This window comes from Xenopus laevis, chromosome 3L, assembly GCF_017654675.1.
Source record: "Xenopus laevis strain J_2021 chromosome 3L, Xenopus_laevis_v10.1, whole genome shotgun sequence".
Classification (NCBI taxonomy): domain Eukaryota; kingdom Metazoa; phylum Chordata; class Amphibia; order Anura; family Pipidae; genus Xenopus; species Xenopus laevis.
Window position 1 is genome coordinate 140,180,839 of NC_054375.1, and position 18,893 is coordinate 140,199,731.

An 18,893-nucleotide genomic window follows, 5' to 3' on the forward strand; every position below is an offset into this window, starting at 1 on the left:
CGAAGGTTAGGTTTGAATATATTTCTGTGTTTTTTTCCAGTTATTACAGTTTTGCTAATGAAGGTGAATTGCCCTTTAAGCTGTGAGTCTAACTTCTCCCAGGAGACCTGTTATCTTATATTGTTACAATTACTTATTTGCTTATCTAGATACATTTGAATTGTTACAAATGAATCTAATCTTCTGTTGTGGCTGTTCTGGGCTCTCTGCCAAAAGCCAATTACGTCAAAAACTTTGTTTTTTTTTTCTGGCTGTTCAGTGCAGAGAAAAATGGGACTTTCCAGTAGAAACTGCGTGTTGAGCTGTCAAAAGAGGGACTGTCCCTCTAAAAACGGGACAGTTGGGAGGTATGCTAAAAGTTATCGCAAAGGTGAACAACCCCTTTAATAAGGAATAAACATAAAGAAATTGAAAGGCCGGATTGTTTTCCATAAAAGCTGGCAACCCTAGTCACCCCTAGGGTTGCCACATGGCCGATATTCTACAGGCCTGGCCGGTAAAAATGATGGTTGATCCCAATGTTATTAAAAGGGAAAAAAACTAGGGATGCACCGAATCCAGGATTCTGGATTCTGCCAGGATTCGGCTTTTTTCAGCAGTATTCGGTCGAATCCTTCTGCCCGAATCCGAATTTGCATATGTAAATTAGGGTCGGGGGAGGGAAATCACGTGACTTTTTGTCACAAAACAAGGAAGGAAAAAAATGTTTTCCCCTTTCCACCCTAATTTGCATATGCAAATTTGGATTCGGCCGAATCTTTTTTGAAGGATTTGGGGGTTCGGCCGTATCCAAAATAGTGGATTTGATGCATCCCTAGAAAAAACATAAATATATAGGAAGTATTTTTTTCCAGAAAAGGTGGCAACCCTAGTCACCCCCCAAATTCTTCCTAATCATTTACATTATTGCATATATTGGTGACTTTCCCTGTGCAGTGAGGGGGCAGGTGTGAGATTTCTTTTTATAAGAATGTAAATGCTTTGGTTGCAGTTGGTGATTGATTTTACATGATGGCTAATAGAGGCCTCGATGTACTGAGACAGATAACAATAATCAGGACTGTGAGGGGACAGAGAATTTGTGGTGAGTGAGTAGAAATCTCAGCAGCGAGAGAGAGAGATCCTTGTTCCTCCCCGGCCGGGAACCTTCCCAATACTGAGGAGGATGGCGCCAGCACTACATTTCCCAGCATGCGCCGGGCCGGATTAGCCGTCAGCCAATCAGCAGCGCCATTCCTTCCCTGCTGTTGCTGCCATCACAAAGGCACGGGCTTCCTCAGCTTGGGAAAAGGTTGCGGGCAGCGGGTGTAGCACTGAGATCCTTCTGTCCCGGGCTCTTGCTTTGTCTCTATTAATAATAATAATAATAATAATGGGCTCGGACTCACGCACCGCTCTGTGTTCTGCAGCACGGACTCAATGGTGAGTGGGCAGTGTTGGTACATCCTGAGGGAAACTTACTGCAGGGCACCATCTGTCGCTGCGTTTTCTCTCAGCTCTCACAGGAGGCGGCAATGCTGCAGTAAGTGCTGGCTGCGGGGAAAGGTAAGTGTATAATAATCAGCCTGTTTCACTGGGAGTAACAGAATGGCTGGCTTTAATCTCTGTCATTGAGTGACAGCTCTTACACGACTACAGCTTCTCAGGGGACGCTGGGAAATGTAGTACTGCAGATAGAAGTACAGTCATGCTCCTGCTGTTCTTAGTAACAATGTCTATGGCAGTGTATTTTGTTTTTCAGGGTAATTTGCCCCCCTAGAGTCTGTCTGTCTCCTAAACTCACATCAGAAAATGCTGAGGCCCCACCTGAATGACTGAGGGCAGAGACACACTCAGATTCAGGGACATTTAGTGTTCAGGCGACTCTTCTTCAGGCGACTGCCTCCCATCGGCTAGAATCTAATCGCCTGCGGGTTTGCACTTGGAGCGCTTCGTTTTCCGTTGCCTCATGAGAAAACTACGGGTGACTTCGGAAAACGAAGCGCTCCAAGTGCAAACCCGCAGGCGATTTAGATTCTAGCCGATGGGAGGCTGTTTGGGGAGATTAGTCGCCCGAAGAAGAGGAGATTTATTGCCGGAAGACTAAGGGGGCCCATTCACCAAGCTTGGGTGAATGAATAGAGGGAAAAAAGCTTGAATTTCGAGTAGTTTTTGTGCTCCTCGACTATCGAATTGGCGTAAATTCGCCTGAGTAGAATGATTCGAATAGATCGAACGCAAAAACGCTGTTCGCCCATTCGATAGTTGAAGTACTGTCTCTTTTAAAAATACTTCGACTGCCTACTTCGCCACATAAAATCTACCGAATTGCTTTAAAAGCCTACGGGAAAGTCCCATAGGCTTGTTTTCTAAGTTTTTGATCAAATAAAAAGGCATCCGATTGATCATTCGATCGAATGAAAATCCTTCGATCGAATATTCGATCGTGCGCCTATTCGCCCATTCGACTATTCGCCAGCGCTTAAATTCACCCGAATTGCCTATTCGATTCTATTCCCCAGTCGAATTTCGAGGGGTTTAACCCCTCGAAATTCGACCCTTGAAACATCTGCCCCTAAATCTCTCTGAATCTGAGCGTGTGTCTGCCCTCAGCATTTTCTGATGTGAGTTTAGGAGACAGACAGACTCTAGGGGGGACAAATTACCCTGAAAAACAAAATACACTGCCATTGACATCGTTACTAAGAACAGCAGGAATCCGAATCTAATGTCTCTGCCCTTAAAGGGGTTGTTCACCTTTGAGTTCACTTTTAGTATGATATAGGGAGTGATATTCTGAGACAATTTGCAATTGGTTTTCATTTGTTATTAATTATGGTGTTGGAGTTATAGTAGAAGCCAGATTTTACATTTTTCAGGGGACCAGATAAAAATGGTGTAAAATCCAGGAATATTTCAAATCAGGGAAATGTATTTTAAAATAATATACAGGTGGGACCACAAAACAACAATGAAAAAGGAGGGGAAACTTAAAATCAGGGGATGTAAAATTGAGCTTCTACTATATTTAGCTTTTTATTCAGCAGCTCTCCAGTTTGCAACTTCAGCAATCTAGTTGCTATAGTCCAAACGACCCTAGCAATCATGCACTGATTTGAATAAGAGAGTGGAATATGAATAGGAGAGGCCTGAATAGAAAGATAAGTGATAAAAAGTAACGATAACAATACATTTGTAGCCTTACAGAGCGTTTGTTTTTTAGATGGGGCCAGTGAACCCCATTTGAGAACTAGAAATAGTAGGAAGAAGAAGGCAAATAATTCAAACTACGAAACTATGAAAAAATGAAGACCAATTAAAAAGTTGTTACAGTTGGCCGTTCCATAACATACTAAAAGTTAATTTAAAGGTGAACCACCCTTTTAAATCAGGGATGACCAACTGGAAGCCCCCCAGCTGCCACTGAGCTCAACTGCCGGGATGCAGGAGGGCTGCAGGTTGCAAATCCCTGGTGTATTTACTGAAAGCTCTAGCAATATGAGTTTATCTTTGTCCTTAAATCAGCCACATCCCTTGGCTCTGTCTGGTAGACACTTACCTGGGCGTTGTCTCTGTGTATAGGGACTTCCTATAGGGACACCGCTAATTACAAAGGATACGCGCTCTATTGCTGAACTTGTAACATAACAATAACGTCCCTTTGGGGAAAACATGAGATAAATTGTCATTTAGGGATTTCAGGTTAGATCTAAAGGCATCCTGATATGCTATTATAAATGATAGGAACATTACACAGTCGAAAAAAGTCTATCAGGTTCAAATCTTTGTCAAAATCGCAAATTCTAGCACATTCAGGGGAGCTGAAAAATCCCCATCTGAAGTCTCAGCAATTTGCTTCCAATGGGGAATGAAGGTCCTGCCTCCAGAAGGGCAGTTGGGCCAGTATTTTATTTAATTATTTAGGTTTTTATTCAGCAGTTAAAGTGCTGTTTATTTTATAAATCTTATATTCCTTCCTATACTGGGATATGTGCAGAAATATTTGCAATTTCTGTCATGTGGTTGCTAGGGTCCAAATTAATTGTAGAGCAATGTTTTAATCCCACAGTGATTAAAGAGGGTTTTTCATTTTAAAATTAACATTTTAGTATGATATAGAGATTAATAATCCCAGACAATTTGCAATTGGTTTTCTTTTTTTGTGGTTTTGGAGTTATTTAGCTTTTTATTCAGCAGCTCTCCAGTTTAAAGTGTCTGCAATCTGGTTGGTAGGGTCCAAACTACCCTAGCAACCATGCATTGCTTTGAATAAGAGACTGGAATATGAATAGGAGAGTCCTGAATAGAAAGATGAGTAATAAAAAGTGGCAATAACAATATATGTGTAGCCTTATAGAGCATTTGATTTTAGATGGGGTCAGTGACCCCCATTTGAAAGCTGGAAAGAGTCAGAAGAAGGCAAATACAGGTATAGGATACGTTATCCGGAAACCCGTTATTCAAAAAGCTACATTTTACGGAAAGTACATCTCCTGTAGACTCCATTTTTATCCAAATAGTCCAAATTTTTAAAAATGATTTAGCTTTTCTCTGTAATAATAAAACAGTAGCTTGTACTTGATCCCAACTAAGATATAATTAATCCTTATTTATTTAAATGAAAGAACTCCATAACATAACTTAAGCTTTTTGAAAAGTAAACATAATTTCAAGCAACTTTGCAATATACATCAATTAAAAAATATGCAGACTTTTCATGATTTTTGATGGTTTCTGACAGTTCCCTAAGCCTAGCCCCCTGCTTTCCTGCTGATCTGTCTGACTACTTTGCTGAGCTGACTGACTACTGTTACTTTGTATCAACAGCCATCTGTCCTCAGCCTGCATCCTCAAACCCCACAATTCCCTGCACATGTGATTTCAATAAGGAACAGGACATCACAGTGCAATGCTTTGTGGGTTATGTAGTCCCTGCATGCTGTCTGTAAGCTGTGGAGAAGGTGTTACAATTTGTAACATCAGTGTTTACTCCTTCCCTGCCAGGATTTCAAATGATGCAGAAAGAGAAGAACTGTTAAACAGCTGGATTTCAGCATAGAAAATGGCATTTATTCATACTTAAACAGGTAATTATGGGTATATTAGGGTTTTTTATGTTATCTGGGCCTCTTTACCAAATTTTGGTTTCAAAGCCGGAGTTCCCCTTTAATGCTCACATGATTTTCTAGTAGACTTAAGGTATGAAGATCCAAATTACGAAAAGATCTGTTATCCGGAAAACCCCAGGTCCCGAGCATTCTGGTTCCCATACCTGTAATTAAAAAACACTATAAAAAAACAGGAAAGAAATGACCAATTGAAAAGTTGCTTCTATAACATACTCAAAGTCAACTTAAAGGCGAACCATGCCTGTAAAGCTATCCAATGTATGAGCCAGCACAAGCACAACGTCACTGCTTTCACAGAAAGTATCAACTAGAGAATAAAGAGTTTATTGTATGGTCCCGTTTATATTTATACATAGTGATTATATCCCTTGTTCATCAATATAAACACGTACTGCTGTATCAGGCTTTCTTCACAGCTGAATTCATCCATACGCTCAGCCTGTCCTTCATCTCCTGCTCCCCCACTGCCCAACTTCCCGCTTTACCCTCATCATAAAAAGCAATTAAGTCTGCTCTTCATAAAGCCCCACTGATTATTACTCATAATGCACATCCCCCAGAACATAATCTTCAAATGTGATCCCTCAGCAAACAATATCCCACCACAGATGTCAGATTGCAGGCCTGTAATCGCCAGGCCGGGATCGTAATCCCTTTTTAAACACTGGAATGACATCAGACATCAGAATGATTGGACCTGGGTTTTTCTGGATAACATATCTTTCTGTAATTTGGATCTTCACTCCTTAACTCTACTAGAAAATCATATAAACATTAAATAAACCCAATAGGCTGGTTTTGCTTCAGATAAGGATTAATTATATCTAAATTGGGATTAAAGGGACTGTTCACTTTTGAGTTAACTTTTAGTATTATGTAGAGTGACAATTTGCAATTGGTTTTCATTTTTTATTATTTGTGGTTTTTTAGTTATTTAGCTTTTTATTTCACAGCTCTCCAGTCTGTTTGCTAGGGTTCAAATTACCCTAGCAACCATGCACTGATTTGAACAAGTGACTGGAATATGAATAGGAGAAGACCAAATAGAAAGATGAGTAATAAAAAAGTAGCAATAACAATACATTTGTAGCCTTACAGAGCATTTGTTTTTACATGGGGTTAGTGACCCCCATTTGAAAGCTGGAAAGAGTCCAAAGAAAAAGGCAAATAATTACAAAACTATAAAAAATAAATAATGAAGACCAATTAAATAGTTGTTTGAATTGGTCATTCTATAACATACTAAAAGTTAATTAAAGGTGAACCACCCCTTTAAGTACAAGCTACTGTTTTATTGTTACAGGAATTTTATTTTTATTGATGCAGATTATTTGATTACAATGGAGTCTATGGGAGACGACCTTTCCATAATTCGGAACTTTTTGCAAAACATGTTTCGGGATAATGGATCCCATATCTGTACTAGATAGGAGCAATATAAAAATATCTTAGAAAGCACTGAAAATAGCAGATGAGCGTCTGGGCAGTGGGATCCATTTGAAGGCTGAGGTGCTGTTTATGTTTGGGTAAATGGTCGCAATTAGTGCAAAAAAAATAAAAAGAAGTGCACTGCATTTATTTGCTAGTGATACAGACATGTTCCTGTTTCTTCTGTTTATAAGAATGTGTTGGATCACTTTAAATGCATGACGATTTATCTTCCAGCCCCACCTGCTTACAATTAAATTGAATAGGAGAGGGATTTAAACATTTTTGTCACCCATCCATGAAGATACAAATCACTGCATTAAACCATCATTAAAGGGTTGGGTCACCTTTAAGTTCATTTTTAGCATGTTATAGAATGGCTAATTCTAAGTAACTTTTCATTTGGTTGTCATTATTTATATTTTATTGTTTTTAAATTATTTGCCTTCTTCTTCTGACTCTTTCCATCTTTCAAATGGGGGTCACTGACCCTATCTAAAAACGAATGTTCTGTAAGGTTACAAATTAAATTTTTTTTGCTACTTATCTTTCTATGAAAGCCCTCTGCTATTCATATCCCAGTCTCTTATTTAAATCAGTGTATGGTTGCTAGGTTCATTTGAACCCTAGCAACTAGATTACCGAAACTGCAAACTGGAGAGCTTCTGAAGAAAAAGATAACTTAAAAACCACAAATAATAAAAAATTAAAACCAATTGAAAATTGTCTCAGAATAGCACTCTCTATATCATACTAAAAATGAACTCAAAGGTGAACAACCTCTTTAACTGGTTCCTGTAAACAGGCTAAATATCAGTTCAGAATCCCCGCTCTCGTTAACCAGTTTACCTCCTTTTGATACTAAGGGTCCCACCCCTTTTTTATTCATTTTATTACTATTTGCATATTGAAAATAATTTCAGATTTATTTTTACTCCACTGTGCAATGCCCTTTTCCATCTGTATTTCAGTTATCCCTATGTGCCATTACCTGTAGAATGTTTTTTTTTCTCTTAAACACAGTAACCAGATTTACTGGGATTAATCCTGTTAATAAGAGTTATTCGCCAGACATGATCACCAAACCCCTTTCTGAACGCAGGAAGTGATGTGTACATTGGAAAACGCAGCTCCAGTCTGGGCACCCTAAACCAAGGTGCTGGGTGCAAAATGTAAGTTTTTTTTTGCAGTTTCTTCTTTCTCTGTGCTTAGTAAAAGAAGCCTGATGACTGGTACTAATGGGAGTTGCACTGTCTGTTATGCAGCATTAAACTCAAATCATTCTCAATTTAGGAGCCATCCGTACAAAATTCCTATCTATTTAGTGCAGCTAGCATAAATGTTATTTTTGCCCATGTATTAGTGATAAACTTTGTTTAGGTGCCCAGTCCCCTAAAACTTATAGTTCTTCATAATTTAGTATCATCGGCAAATAATAGAAACAGTACTTTCAATGCCCACCTCCAGGTCATTAATAAACAAGTTGAAAAGCAAGGGACCTAGTACAGAGCCCTGCGGTACTCCACTAACAACACTGGTCCAATTAGAAAATGTTCCATTTACCACCACTCTTTGTAGTCTATCTTTTAGCCAGTTCTCTATCCAGTACAAATACTATGTTCCAGGCCAACATTCTTCAATTTAACCAGTAACCTTCTGTGTGGCACTGTATCAAATGCTTTAGCAAAGTCTAAGTAGATCATATCCACTGCATATGCAAATTAGGCTTCGGAATCGGTTCGGCTGGGCAGAAGGATTCTGGAATCCTGCTGAAAAAGGCCCAATCCTGGCTGAAACCCAGAACCGAATCCTGGATTCGATGCATCCCTAGTACCTTCAACTTCAACTTTTTTTTACCATCTCTAAAAAAACAGTAACCGTTCTCTGCACTGGTAAAAGCTGTGTATTTGCGTCAGAAAGACACCAATAGTTTATATAAACAAGCTGCTGTGTAGCCACGGGGGCAGCCATTCAAGATGGAAAAAAGTAGAAAAGGCTCAGGTTACATAGCAGATAACAGATGCAACACCATTGTATTGGACAGAGCTTATCTGTTATGTGCTATGTAACCTGTGCCTTTTCTTCTTTTCCCAGCTTGATTGGATAGGACTGCTGACAATCACTGAAGGAGTAAAACAAGCTTTTAAAGAAAATTGCTAATGGGTGCTTATTTACTTTGAAGTTTCTCCAAGCCTTTAGTTCTACTTCATGTACAAGGATGCCTGCTAGTCATACAAAAATAAATGGTTGAAAATGAAAAGCACATTGCAGTTTTTTTTTTAAAGTAATATACAAGTATGGGATACAAAAATTTAGACCATAGGAAGCATGAATTCTTTGAATAAGGGAACAAGTTTACCACTTTCCACTGTGGGTCTGGGTGCTCTCGCTCAAAACCTTCAGCCAAGGGGAGCAACACACAAAACTTGAAAAACGGGCAGGCACCACTCTGGAAAACCAAATTCAATCAGTCAGTGGAATCCAGGAGCCCAAATTTTGAATAGTACAAAAAGTCTTTATTTTACATGATGTATAAAAGATAAAAGCCTGATGCGTTTCGTGCCCCCCAAGGACACTTAATCATAGGCTTAATTAAGTGTCCTTGGGGGACACGAAACGCGTCAGGCTTTTATACGTTATGTAAAATAAAGACGTTTTGTACTATTCAAAATTTGGGCTCCTGGATTCCACTGACTGATTGATTTTGGTTTTCCGGAGTGGTGCCTTCCCGCTTTTCAAGTTTTGTTTACAAGTATGGGATCTCTAATCCAGAATAATTGGGACCTGGGGTTTCCTGGATTATGGTTTTGCCTTAAATTTTCCATATACATTTAAACATTACATAAACCCAATAGGATTGTTTTGCCACTAATTTGATTCATGCAGCTTAGTTACCATCAAGTACTAGTTACTGTTTTATTATTGCATAGAAAAAGGAAATCATTAAACAATGTAGAATTATTTGCCTAAAATGGACTGTATTGGAAATGGTGTTCACGGAATCTGGAGTTTTCAGGATAAGGAATGCCAAACCTGTATAAATTAGGGATGTACTGAATCCAGGATTCGGTTCGGGATTCAGTCAGGATTCTGGCTGAACCGAATCCGAATCCTATTTTGCATATGCAATTTAAGGGCAGGGAGGGAAATTGCGTGACTTTTTGTCACAAAACAAGGAAGTAAAAAATGTTTTCCCCTTCCCACCCCTAATTTGCATATGCAAATTTGGATTCGGTTTGGTATTCGGCCGAATGTTTCAGGAAGGTTCCGGGGGTTTGGCCGAATGCAAAATAGTGGATTCGGTGCACCCCTAGTATAAATATTAAATAATAATAAAAGTAGGATGTTATGGAGTAATTGGAGCCTGGAAGTGATTTAGAGGATACAAAAAAAGCATCCATTACTATTGTACATTCAGTGCTGGTTCTGATTCTTTCCCTTACTACTGTTGTTTACTTCTGTATTTCAGGGTGAACACATTGTGTATGGTTCCTGAAAGCATGCAGACCTCTAAGGTAACACAACGTGATAAACAAGAAGCACGTTTTAGGGTGAGGGCACACTGGGTGCTTTGTCGCCCACTGGAAATTGTCTCCCCCATGGGCCAGAATTGCACCATTGCCTTTTACAAGTGTCAGTAGATTTCTGATTATCAAACTTGCAGGTTTATAATTACCAGGATTGTTTCTCGCTTGAGTAAATTTAGTTTTCCTTCATTCCATGGCAGCAACTAGACAAGAAGGAGCCTGAGTGGATTAAAATAAATGGCAGGGATTACGCTGAACTAAAGCTGGCCATAGATGCAAAGATCTGATCGTACGAATCGAGGATTCGTATAATTTTCAGACCGCGTGTGGAGAGTCCCGACATTTTTCGTCCGGCGGAGATCGGTCGTTTAGTCGATCGGACAGGTTAGAAAATTTCTGTCGGCTGCCGATAATATCTCTGCGATTTTCAGTGGAAGACTGTCACTAGCTTTGTCGGACATCGTACGATTGCTGTCAGGGGCAGAACATTGGCTGATCTGTTTTTTAACTACTTTATTTGATCTGACTGGTAAGACTTTGATCTGAATGGTTAGTGGCAGGTCGGGAGATGGGGAAGTCCTATCTTACAATGATTCGTACGATTGGATTTTTGCATCTATGGCCAGATTTAGTCACGGTGAGTGTATTCGGCCCTGGAGCTTTGCTAATCGTAATCTTTGTCTAAACGTTGGAGGAACAACCAGTAACAGTGTGTTTATTTAGTGAGGGGAAGTACATTTGACTTTATAGTTTCCCCATGGAACCATGTTGTTTTCATTTCTTCAGACTTCATCTGTTACACTATTGCTATATCTTAGAACAGCTGGACCTGGGTCCATTTGACCACACATGCGCTTAGCTAGTTGTTCACCTTCCAAACACTTTTTTCAGTTCAGTTGTTTTCAGATTGTTCCCCAGAAATAAAGACTTTTTTTCAATTACTTTCCATTATTTATTTTTTGACTGTTTTTCCAAAATCTAAGTTTAAGGGCTAGTCCACAAGGGGAGATAGCGACGCGTTTGCGGTCGCGGCGACAAAGCGCCGCGACAGTCGCCGCGACCGGCGCAGGCGACAGTTTTGTATGGGCGCCTATGTAAAAACGCCTGTGCTAACCACACGAGGCGATGCGCTTTTCAACAGTCGCCTGAAAATGCCTCGCCAGGCTTTTTCAGGCGACTGTTGAAAAGCGCATCGCCTCGTGTGGTTAGCACAGGCGTTTTTACATAGGCGCCCATACAAAACTGTCGCCTGCGCCAGTCGCGGCGACTGTTGCGGCGCTTTGTCGCCGCGACCGCAAACGCGTCGCTATCTCCCCGTGTGGACTAGCCCTTAAGTTGAATGTCCCTGTCTCTGGTGTTTGAGTCTGGCAGCTCAGTAATTCAGGTGCAGATTCTGGACGGTTACAATTTTGCAACATTTAGTTGATCCATCTCTCAGCAGCATCTCTGGAGTATTAGCAACTATTGTATCTATCTATCTAACAGCCCCCTTTAATGAAACTCAGGGATTCTGCTCAGCCGGGACAAAGATAAGAAATGTATCAATTTAGAATGGTTTACAGGGTCGACGACCCCCCCCTCCCAGAGCTGCTTTAGAAGGTGAAAAACAACACTTCAATACTAGAAAAATGGTGACACAGAAAATATAAAATAATTGGAAGAAGTCATTATTTCTGGTGATCTGTCTGAAAACAACTAGTTGTCTGAAGGTGAACAACCCCTTTAAAGCATCTATGGCACACATGGGTGTAGGGGCATTTGAGTTGGCACACCCCTTGCAAGTTAAGATGGTTTTGCTCCTCCATATGGTCAGGGTCGGTGGGAGGGGGCCCTGACTTCCCCTTGCCCAGAGCCTACTGGCAATCCCCCATGCAAGCACCCATTGGTGACTATCCAACTAGTATGATGCTCTGATTTATAAACGCACGCCTGCTCATGACCACTCCTTCGGACATCAGAGGTGGGCGAGTCAGACGTAGATTTATAAATCAAAGTGCATGGTGGTCCAGGTTGACTTCCAGTAGAGAGTGGCTTGAGGTCTGATGTGGATCGTCACATCACTAGTGGGTTGCCAAAAAATTTAAAGCTTTCTCTGTCCACCCATCAATAGAAGAAAGTTATTATATATCTTCTCCCTTGTGGAGACCCTTCCTGTTGTCATTTATTTATTGGTTTATTTGTTGGTTTGATCCGTTATAATGGATCTATAATTGAGGAGCTTGGGCTGAAACACTACTCACATGCCTCTACTCCTTCAGCTAAGTGTTTCTGTTTAGGAACTGTATATAAATTATACTATAAACAGGTTAAAGGAAAGGGTCGCCCGCCTCTGCAGTCATCAGCAGTTTCATGCCTTTTCTCAATTTGTTCCAATGGACACAGCACGTGTTTATTTTATCTTGTCTCCATGCCAGTCAAGCCGATACAACAGTAGGTGCTTTTCTCTGTGTTTTAGGCGTCTGTACATTTTAGTGAAGTTGCAATATATTTTTCGGAGGAAGAATGGCAGTGTTTGAGGAAGGGTGAGAAGGAACTTTACAAGACAGTGACTATGGACAGTTACTACATGCTGCTATCACTAGGTAACATTTCTATTAAATGGCATTTCTAGTTTAAATGTATAGCATGCTCTTTATGTACTCTGTCATATTCACAAGAGTCTGCTTACATAATTCCAGACCTTAAAATGTCCCTTTCAAGTTGCAGATGGAAGTTGTAGCTTGATATACCTATTCACAGCATTCAGAAATGTCACAAGGTCCTTCTCATTGATAGTTCTCAATATAATGTAGGGATGCACCGAATCCAGGATTCGGTTCGGCGTCTGGCCAGGATTTCGCCTTTTTCAGCAGGATTCGGATTTGGCCGAATCCTTCTGCCCGGCCGAACCGAATCGAAATCCTAATTTGCATATGCAAATTTGTGCTGGGGAGGGAAATCACATGACTTTTGTCAAAAAACAAGGAAGTAAAAAATGTTTTCCCCTTCCCACCCCTAATTTGTATATGCAAATTCGGATTGGGTTTTTTATCCGGCCAAATATTTCAGGAAGGATTCGGGGGTTTGGCCGAATCCAAAATAGTGGATTCGGTGCATCCCTAATATAATGTGAGGCTGCTTGCTAGCAAATCTTTTTCTTCTCATTTCTTAGTAGGTATTGAAATCATGTGAAATTTTGTGGTTACCTAACCTGTAGCGTATCCTGTCTGATGAATAGATTGAGTGCTTTCCAGCACCCAACTCAGTGAGTGAACTAGTGACATTCGCTAAGTAATAGGTTCTGTGACCAATATGGTTCACACAATTTTAATACTAAACAAAGATGGAGGCGCTCATTATACTCGTCCTATAAAATCCACAACCAGCAGCCTTAGCACTTCTATAAAGCACATGTATAGTTCTTATTAATGAAGTGGTTGGGAAAGTTTCCTGTGATTGACTCACTTTAGTTTGTTTACCCAACAGTTTGGTCCTAGAGCTAGGTATAAGGCCAAATCTCTGTAGTGTGTACTTCCACTACACTGAACTGAATAATATATCTTCTTTACAAAAATGGCCAGTGGAGTATATTTACTCATGTGTCAGAATTTGGTTCGATTGAGGGTTATGAAAATGAAGATTTGGGAAAAAATAAACTTCTTTCTGATTGACCTTCATAGATCTTCTGAACGTCAAACCGGAGATTGTGCAACGGATAGAGCAAGGCCGAGATCCTTCGGTTTCCTGCCACCAGGAAATGCTTTGGCGGAAAAAATGTATGGGGACGCAGGCAGGTATGAATGTAGAGATATAAGCTTAGTTGTGTAGTGGCGTTGGGAATCAGATCGGAAGGAGTCTATGGCAGGAGAATGCAGAAAAAAACACCAGATATAAAACTTTTTAATGATGTATATTCAGACACTGTGGACAGGGTTGAACTGACCCAACCCCAGCTGGTTCTGGTGGGTTTATCCGTTCATTGTGAACATATAGTTGAACTTTTCCCACTTGCAAACCTGCCGCTAGCCTACTACCTGATTAAGCCTGTGATACAGTATGTGCACTGCCAGTCCCTTTGCCCCACACCCATTGAGACCCCATTTGGGTCCGGTACTGTCATGGCTTCCAGTCTAAAAGATAGATAGGGAGGATGTACATTTTTTCCTGCAGTTGCAAAGACTTTTCCATCCCAGTCAGTATGTGCAGTACAGTTCCACTACCAACTTTTTGGATAGGCAAGAAACTTGTTCTTAATGGAGAACAAAACCCTAAAAATTAATAAACCTAAAAATGACATATTTTATAAACTGAACTTATTGCACCCGCCTAAAGCAGCTGTTGGGAAGCTAAGCTTAGGGGTTGTTGCAAATCAAGCAGAAAATGAGGTTGGCATGTAATATAAGCTGATGCTACAGTGCTGATTATTAAATTCTGATGCTAATTGTACTGGTTTCTGTGCAGCCATGTAGTAATTATATGTATTAATTACTAATCAGCCTTATATTGTGACATTTCTATTCTATGTGTACTGTATATTGTGAGTGGGTCCCTAAGCTCAGTAAGTGACAGCAGCACAGAGCATGTGCAGTGAATCGGCAGAAAAGAAGATGGGGAGCTACTGGGACATCTTTGGAGTCACAGATCTTTACTGCTAAAGGGCTGTGGTTGCCTTGGGCTGGTACATAAGCACAAAACATAATCTACAACATTTCTAGCTATGTCTTTATGTTAACTTTCCTTGCCCTATAAGGCTACCATCTGGTTATCAGATTTTGCTAACTCTTTGGGGTTTTTTGCAGGAAATAATGCAGGCAACTACCTGGTTGGTTTACCGAAGTCATATTGGACATACCAAGATAATCTCTATTCGCAGTCTGGGAACTACGGCCTTGGAAATGCAAATGCACCAGATGTGTTCTTATTGCCAGTGACTAAAACCAAGCATGGTCACAAAGGAGACCGGCGCTATTCCTGTTTGGAATGTGGGAAGTCCTTTATTCAGAGTTCCCACCTCAAGTCCCACCAGAAAACTCATACGGGAGAGAAGCCGTACACCTGCAATGAATGCGGGGCGCGATTCGCCGAAAAGTCGACTCTTGTAAAGCACCAAAGAACTCACTCAGGAGAGAAGCCATATGTTTGCCTTATATGTGACAAAGCCTTTTCTCAGAACACCCATCTGATCATGCACCAGAGAACCCACATAGTGAAAGAGATGTGTTCCGAGTGTGGCATCATTGTAACGAATATTAGCCCCTACTCCAAATTCTACAATGCCCAGCTGCAAAGCGAATGCACTGAATGTAGCCAGCGTCTTGTGGCAAAGCTTGATGCCCTTAGCAACCGAATCATCAGTAAAAGAGAGAAAATCTACAAATGTACTCAGTGCGATAAAAGCTTTACTCGAAGTGCTAATCTGGTGGTCCACTACCGAACACACACGGGGGAGAAACCATACATCTGCTCCTACTGTGGCAAAAACTTTACAGACAGGTCCAACCTTGTCAGTCACCTGAGGACTCACACAGGAGAGAAGCCTTATTTGTGCATTGAGTGCGGGAAGAGCTTCCCTTACCGTTCAGCTCTAGTCTTACACAAGAGAACACACACGGGAGAGAAACCGTTTGCATGCAGTGAATGCGGGAAGAGCTTTTTCTGCAACTCCCGCTTAGTCCTGCACATGAAAGCTCATACAGGTGACAGGCCTTTTGGTTGTAACGTGTGCGGAAAGAGTTTTTCTTGTAGCTCCACGTTAGTCAAACACCAAATCATACACACTGGTGAGAGGCCTTATGTATGTCTAGAGTGCGGGAAAGCCTTTACCCGTGGGTCACACCTGGTAATCCACCAAAGGACTCACACGGGAGAAAAACCATACTCCTGCGAGGATTGTGGGAAAGGCTTCACTGACAAGTCCAACCTCGCGAGCCATCAGAGAACCCACAGGGGAGTGAAACAATATGAATGCAAGGAGTGCGGCAGGAAATTCACCCAGAGCTCAACATTATTGAAACACCAGCTGATCCACACAGGGGAGAAACCCTTTGCTTGCTCTGAATGTGGGAAACTCTTCAGTCGTAGTTCCAACCTTATTATCCACCTCAGAATGCATACGGGAGAGCGGCCATACTCTTGTACTGTGTGTGACAGAAGCTTCTCCCACAGCTCACATCTTGTCAAACACCAGAAACTTCACCAATAATGACACTAGCATATCTATATCTAGTTCTGCTGCCATTTTATGTATCAGAAACATGCAATTATGATATGTATTTAAATGCATCTTAGTACTGTTTTTTTTTTTTTTAAAGTTCCATGAAATGATTGGCTGTACAAGGAACTGCAAAGGCTTACCTAGGGCCTTACATATTTAGTAATACCAATGGACAATGGATTCATCATGGATATAAAAGAAATGTAGCATCTTAGTATGATGTGAAATTAAAGGAAAAAACAAACGTATTCATGTGCCTGTAATTCTCACATGTTTGCCAGGCCCGGATTTGTGGCGAGGCCACCAAGGCCCAGGCCTAGGGCGGCAGGATTTTAGGGGGCGGCATGCTGCCCAACCACACCCACATTGGTTCAAAAATACAGGAGATACAATAGTTTTTAAAATCTCTTGTGCACCAATCCCCATTGCTTCGGTCCTGATGATGAAAATTTGTGCGAATAAAAGGGAGGGGATGTGGGTGATGTACGACAGCAGGCCTAGGGGCACCCGCTATGTAAATCTAGCCTGATGTTTGCTGTGTTTGGGATTGGACACATAGGTTGTAGGTTAAGGTGTTAGATGTGTTATAAAAAGGGATACGTAGAGGAACAAATTGACCAATTTTAGAAAGGGACAGTATCAAGGAGGGAGTAGCTTTATAACTGAGTTAAATAGGAATAAATACATAAGAAGTATATATGTTTTATCTGAAATCCTCAGAATCAGTTGGAGCGGGGGTGTTACCTGGCAGAGTGGAGGCGTGGCCTGGGCAGAACATGGGGTTACCGCTGGAAGAGTGGGCATGATTAAGACATAGCTGATTGGGGTTGTTTTCTCTGGAAAAAAGACTCTTGCGAGGGGACATAATTACACTTTACAAGTACATTAGAGGACATTATAGACAAATAGCAGGGGACCTTTTTACCCATAAAGAGGATCACCGTACCAGAGGCCTTCCCTTCAGACTAGAGGAAAAGAACTTTCATTTGAAGCAACGTAGGGGGTTCTTCACAGTCAGGACAGTGAGGTTGTGGAATGCACTGCCGGGTGATGTTGTGATACTGATTCAGTTAATGACTATAAGAATGGCTTGGATGATTCCAGACAGACATAATATCAAAGGCTATTGTGATACTAAAATCTACAATTAATATAGATACAGTAATAGTATATATAGTTTCAGTGGGTGTAGGTAGGTATGTGCACTGGGTTTCATTTGGATCAGTTGAACTTGGTGGATTTTGATCTTTTTTCAACCCAAATTAACTATGTAACTATGAAAGGGTCCTAGTGGATTTATGGAAGGATTCGCAGGAAGGGTCTATATGCTAGAAAAAGAATATGCATTCTAGGAAGGGGTTATAAGGAAGGGGTTAATGAAGAAACAAAGAAAGGATTGTAGTAAGGGTTACTATATGGAATGTAACTAGGAGTTACTGGAAGGCTTATAAGCTTTTATTAGGGCTGATGAATGCAAAACACATAGGTAGGAATTAAGGGAGGGTTTCAACTAGGAAGCCTTAGTACAGGAAAATAGTTTTGTGAAATGGACTGCAATACTACACTGAACAATTTACACTGTAGATGTTAGTTGGGTGACTATAGTTTGTGCGAACTTGATTAAGACATGCGTGTTTAAGTCCAGTCTGCTGTGTCTGATAACGGGAAAAGTATGGGGATGTGCCTACATTTTTTTCTTCATTTTCCATTTATGAAAATCTAGTCTAATCCAGAAACCCGTTATCCAGAAAGCATCAAACTACGGAAAAGCCATCTCCCACAGACTCCATTTTATCAAAATAATCCAAATCTTTAAAAATTATTTCCTTTTTCTCTGTAATAATAAAACAGTAGCTTGTACTTGATCCAAACTAAGATATAATTAATCCTTATTGGAAGCAAAACCAGCCTATTGGGTTTATTTAATGTTTACATCATTTTCTAGTAGACTTGAGGTATGAAGATCCAAATTACGTAAAGATCCCTTATCCGGAAACCCCTAGGTCCCGAGCATTCTCGATTACAGGTCCCATACCCGTCGTGTAAATTTTTTCTCTGTTTTTTTTTTTTTCAAAAAGCAGATGTTTTTCCTGATGTTTATGCATTTTTCCCCCTAAAAGTGTTCACCCACATAAGGGTTAATTCACCTTAAAATTGACTTTGATGAAGACAATACAATTTGTAATTGGTATTCATATTTCTATACCAACACTAAAGGTGGCCATAGACGTAACAATTATGATATTTCCTGGAAAAGATCATTCCAAGAAAGATCGTTTGTTTCAATACACACGTGTAGAGCTGAATCCTCACATATACAGGTAGAAACATTAGAATTCTACCTGTATCTGATGATTCAGCACTAACAATGGCCGACGTTTGGGTGACTTCAAAGGCACCCAATCAAAATTTTCCGTCTAGCCTGATTGACGAGCCGACCAATATACAAGTCTTCTGCTGATATCGTTTGGCTTGTTTCCCACCATACACGCACTGAATATTGTACGAGAATTTGTTTTGTATGATATTATCTGTGCGTCTATAGCCACCTTAAGGGCAGATTTATTAAGGATCGCCTTTTTTGGTCAAAACTCAATTCTAATTGGGAATAATCAAAACTCAATTAGAATTTCGAGA

At 40.5% G+C, this 18,893-nt stretch overlaps 1 protein-coding gene across 10 annotated transcripts; it reads left to right on the forward strand.

The window, feature by feature from the left end:
- The first annotated feature begins 1,147 nt into the window (after positions 1–1,147).
- Positions 1,148–16,504, forward strand: LOC108711633 (zinc finger protein 501). 10 transcript variants are annotated; one of them, XM_041587099.1, is made up of 7 exons: positions 1,148–1,545; positions 4,984–5,066; positions 7,560–7,708; positions 10,006–10,087; positions 12,519–12,645; positions 13,723–13,836; positions 14,842–16,504. In XM_041587099.1, coding segments are annotated over exons 3-7 (1,728 nt in total). In that variant the 5' UTR covers positions 1,148–1,545; positions 4,984–5,066; positions 7,560–7,706; the 3' UTR covers positions 16,245–16,504. The 10 variants fall into 10 exon arrangements, with proteins under 10 accessions (XP_041443033.1, XP_018109040.1, XP_018109038.1 ...); XM_018253551.2 differs by lacking the exon at positions 4,984–5,066 and adding an exon at positions 8,631–8,699; XM_018253553.2 differs by lacking the exon at positions 4,984–5,066 and adding an exon at positions 8,631–8,699 and having other exon boundaries at positions 1,150–1,545; positions 10,006–10,051.
- Positions 16,505–18,893: the final 2,389 nt, after the last annotated feature.

What these genes read in the sequence shown, in the direction of transcription:
- LOC108711633 (XM_041587099.1), top strand. An exon ending in CTACATGCTGCTATCACTAG is followed by an intron (nt 12,646 to 13,722) that starts GTAACATTTCTA and finishes TGACCTTCATAG; the next exon opens with ATCTTCTGAACGTCAAACCG. An exon ending in ATGTATGGGGACGCAGGCAG is followed by an intron (nt 13,837 to 14,841) that starts GTATGAATGTAG and finishes GGTTTTTTGCAG; the next exon opens with GAAATAATGCAGGCAACTAC.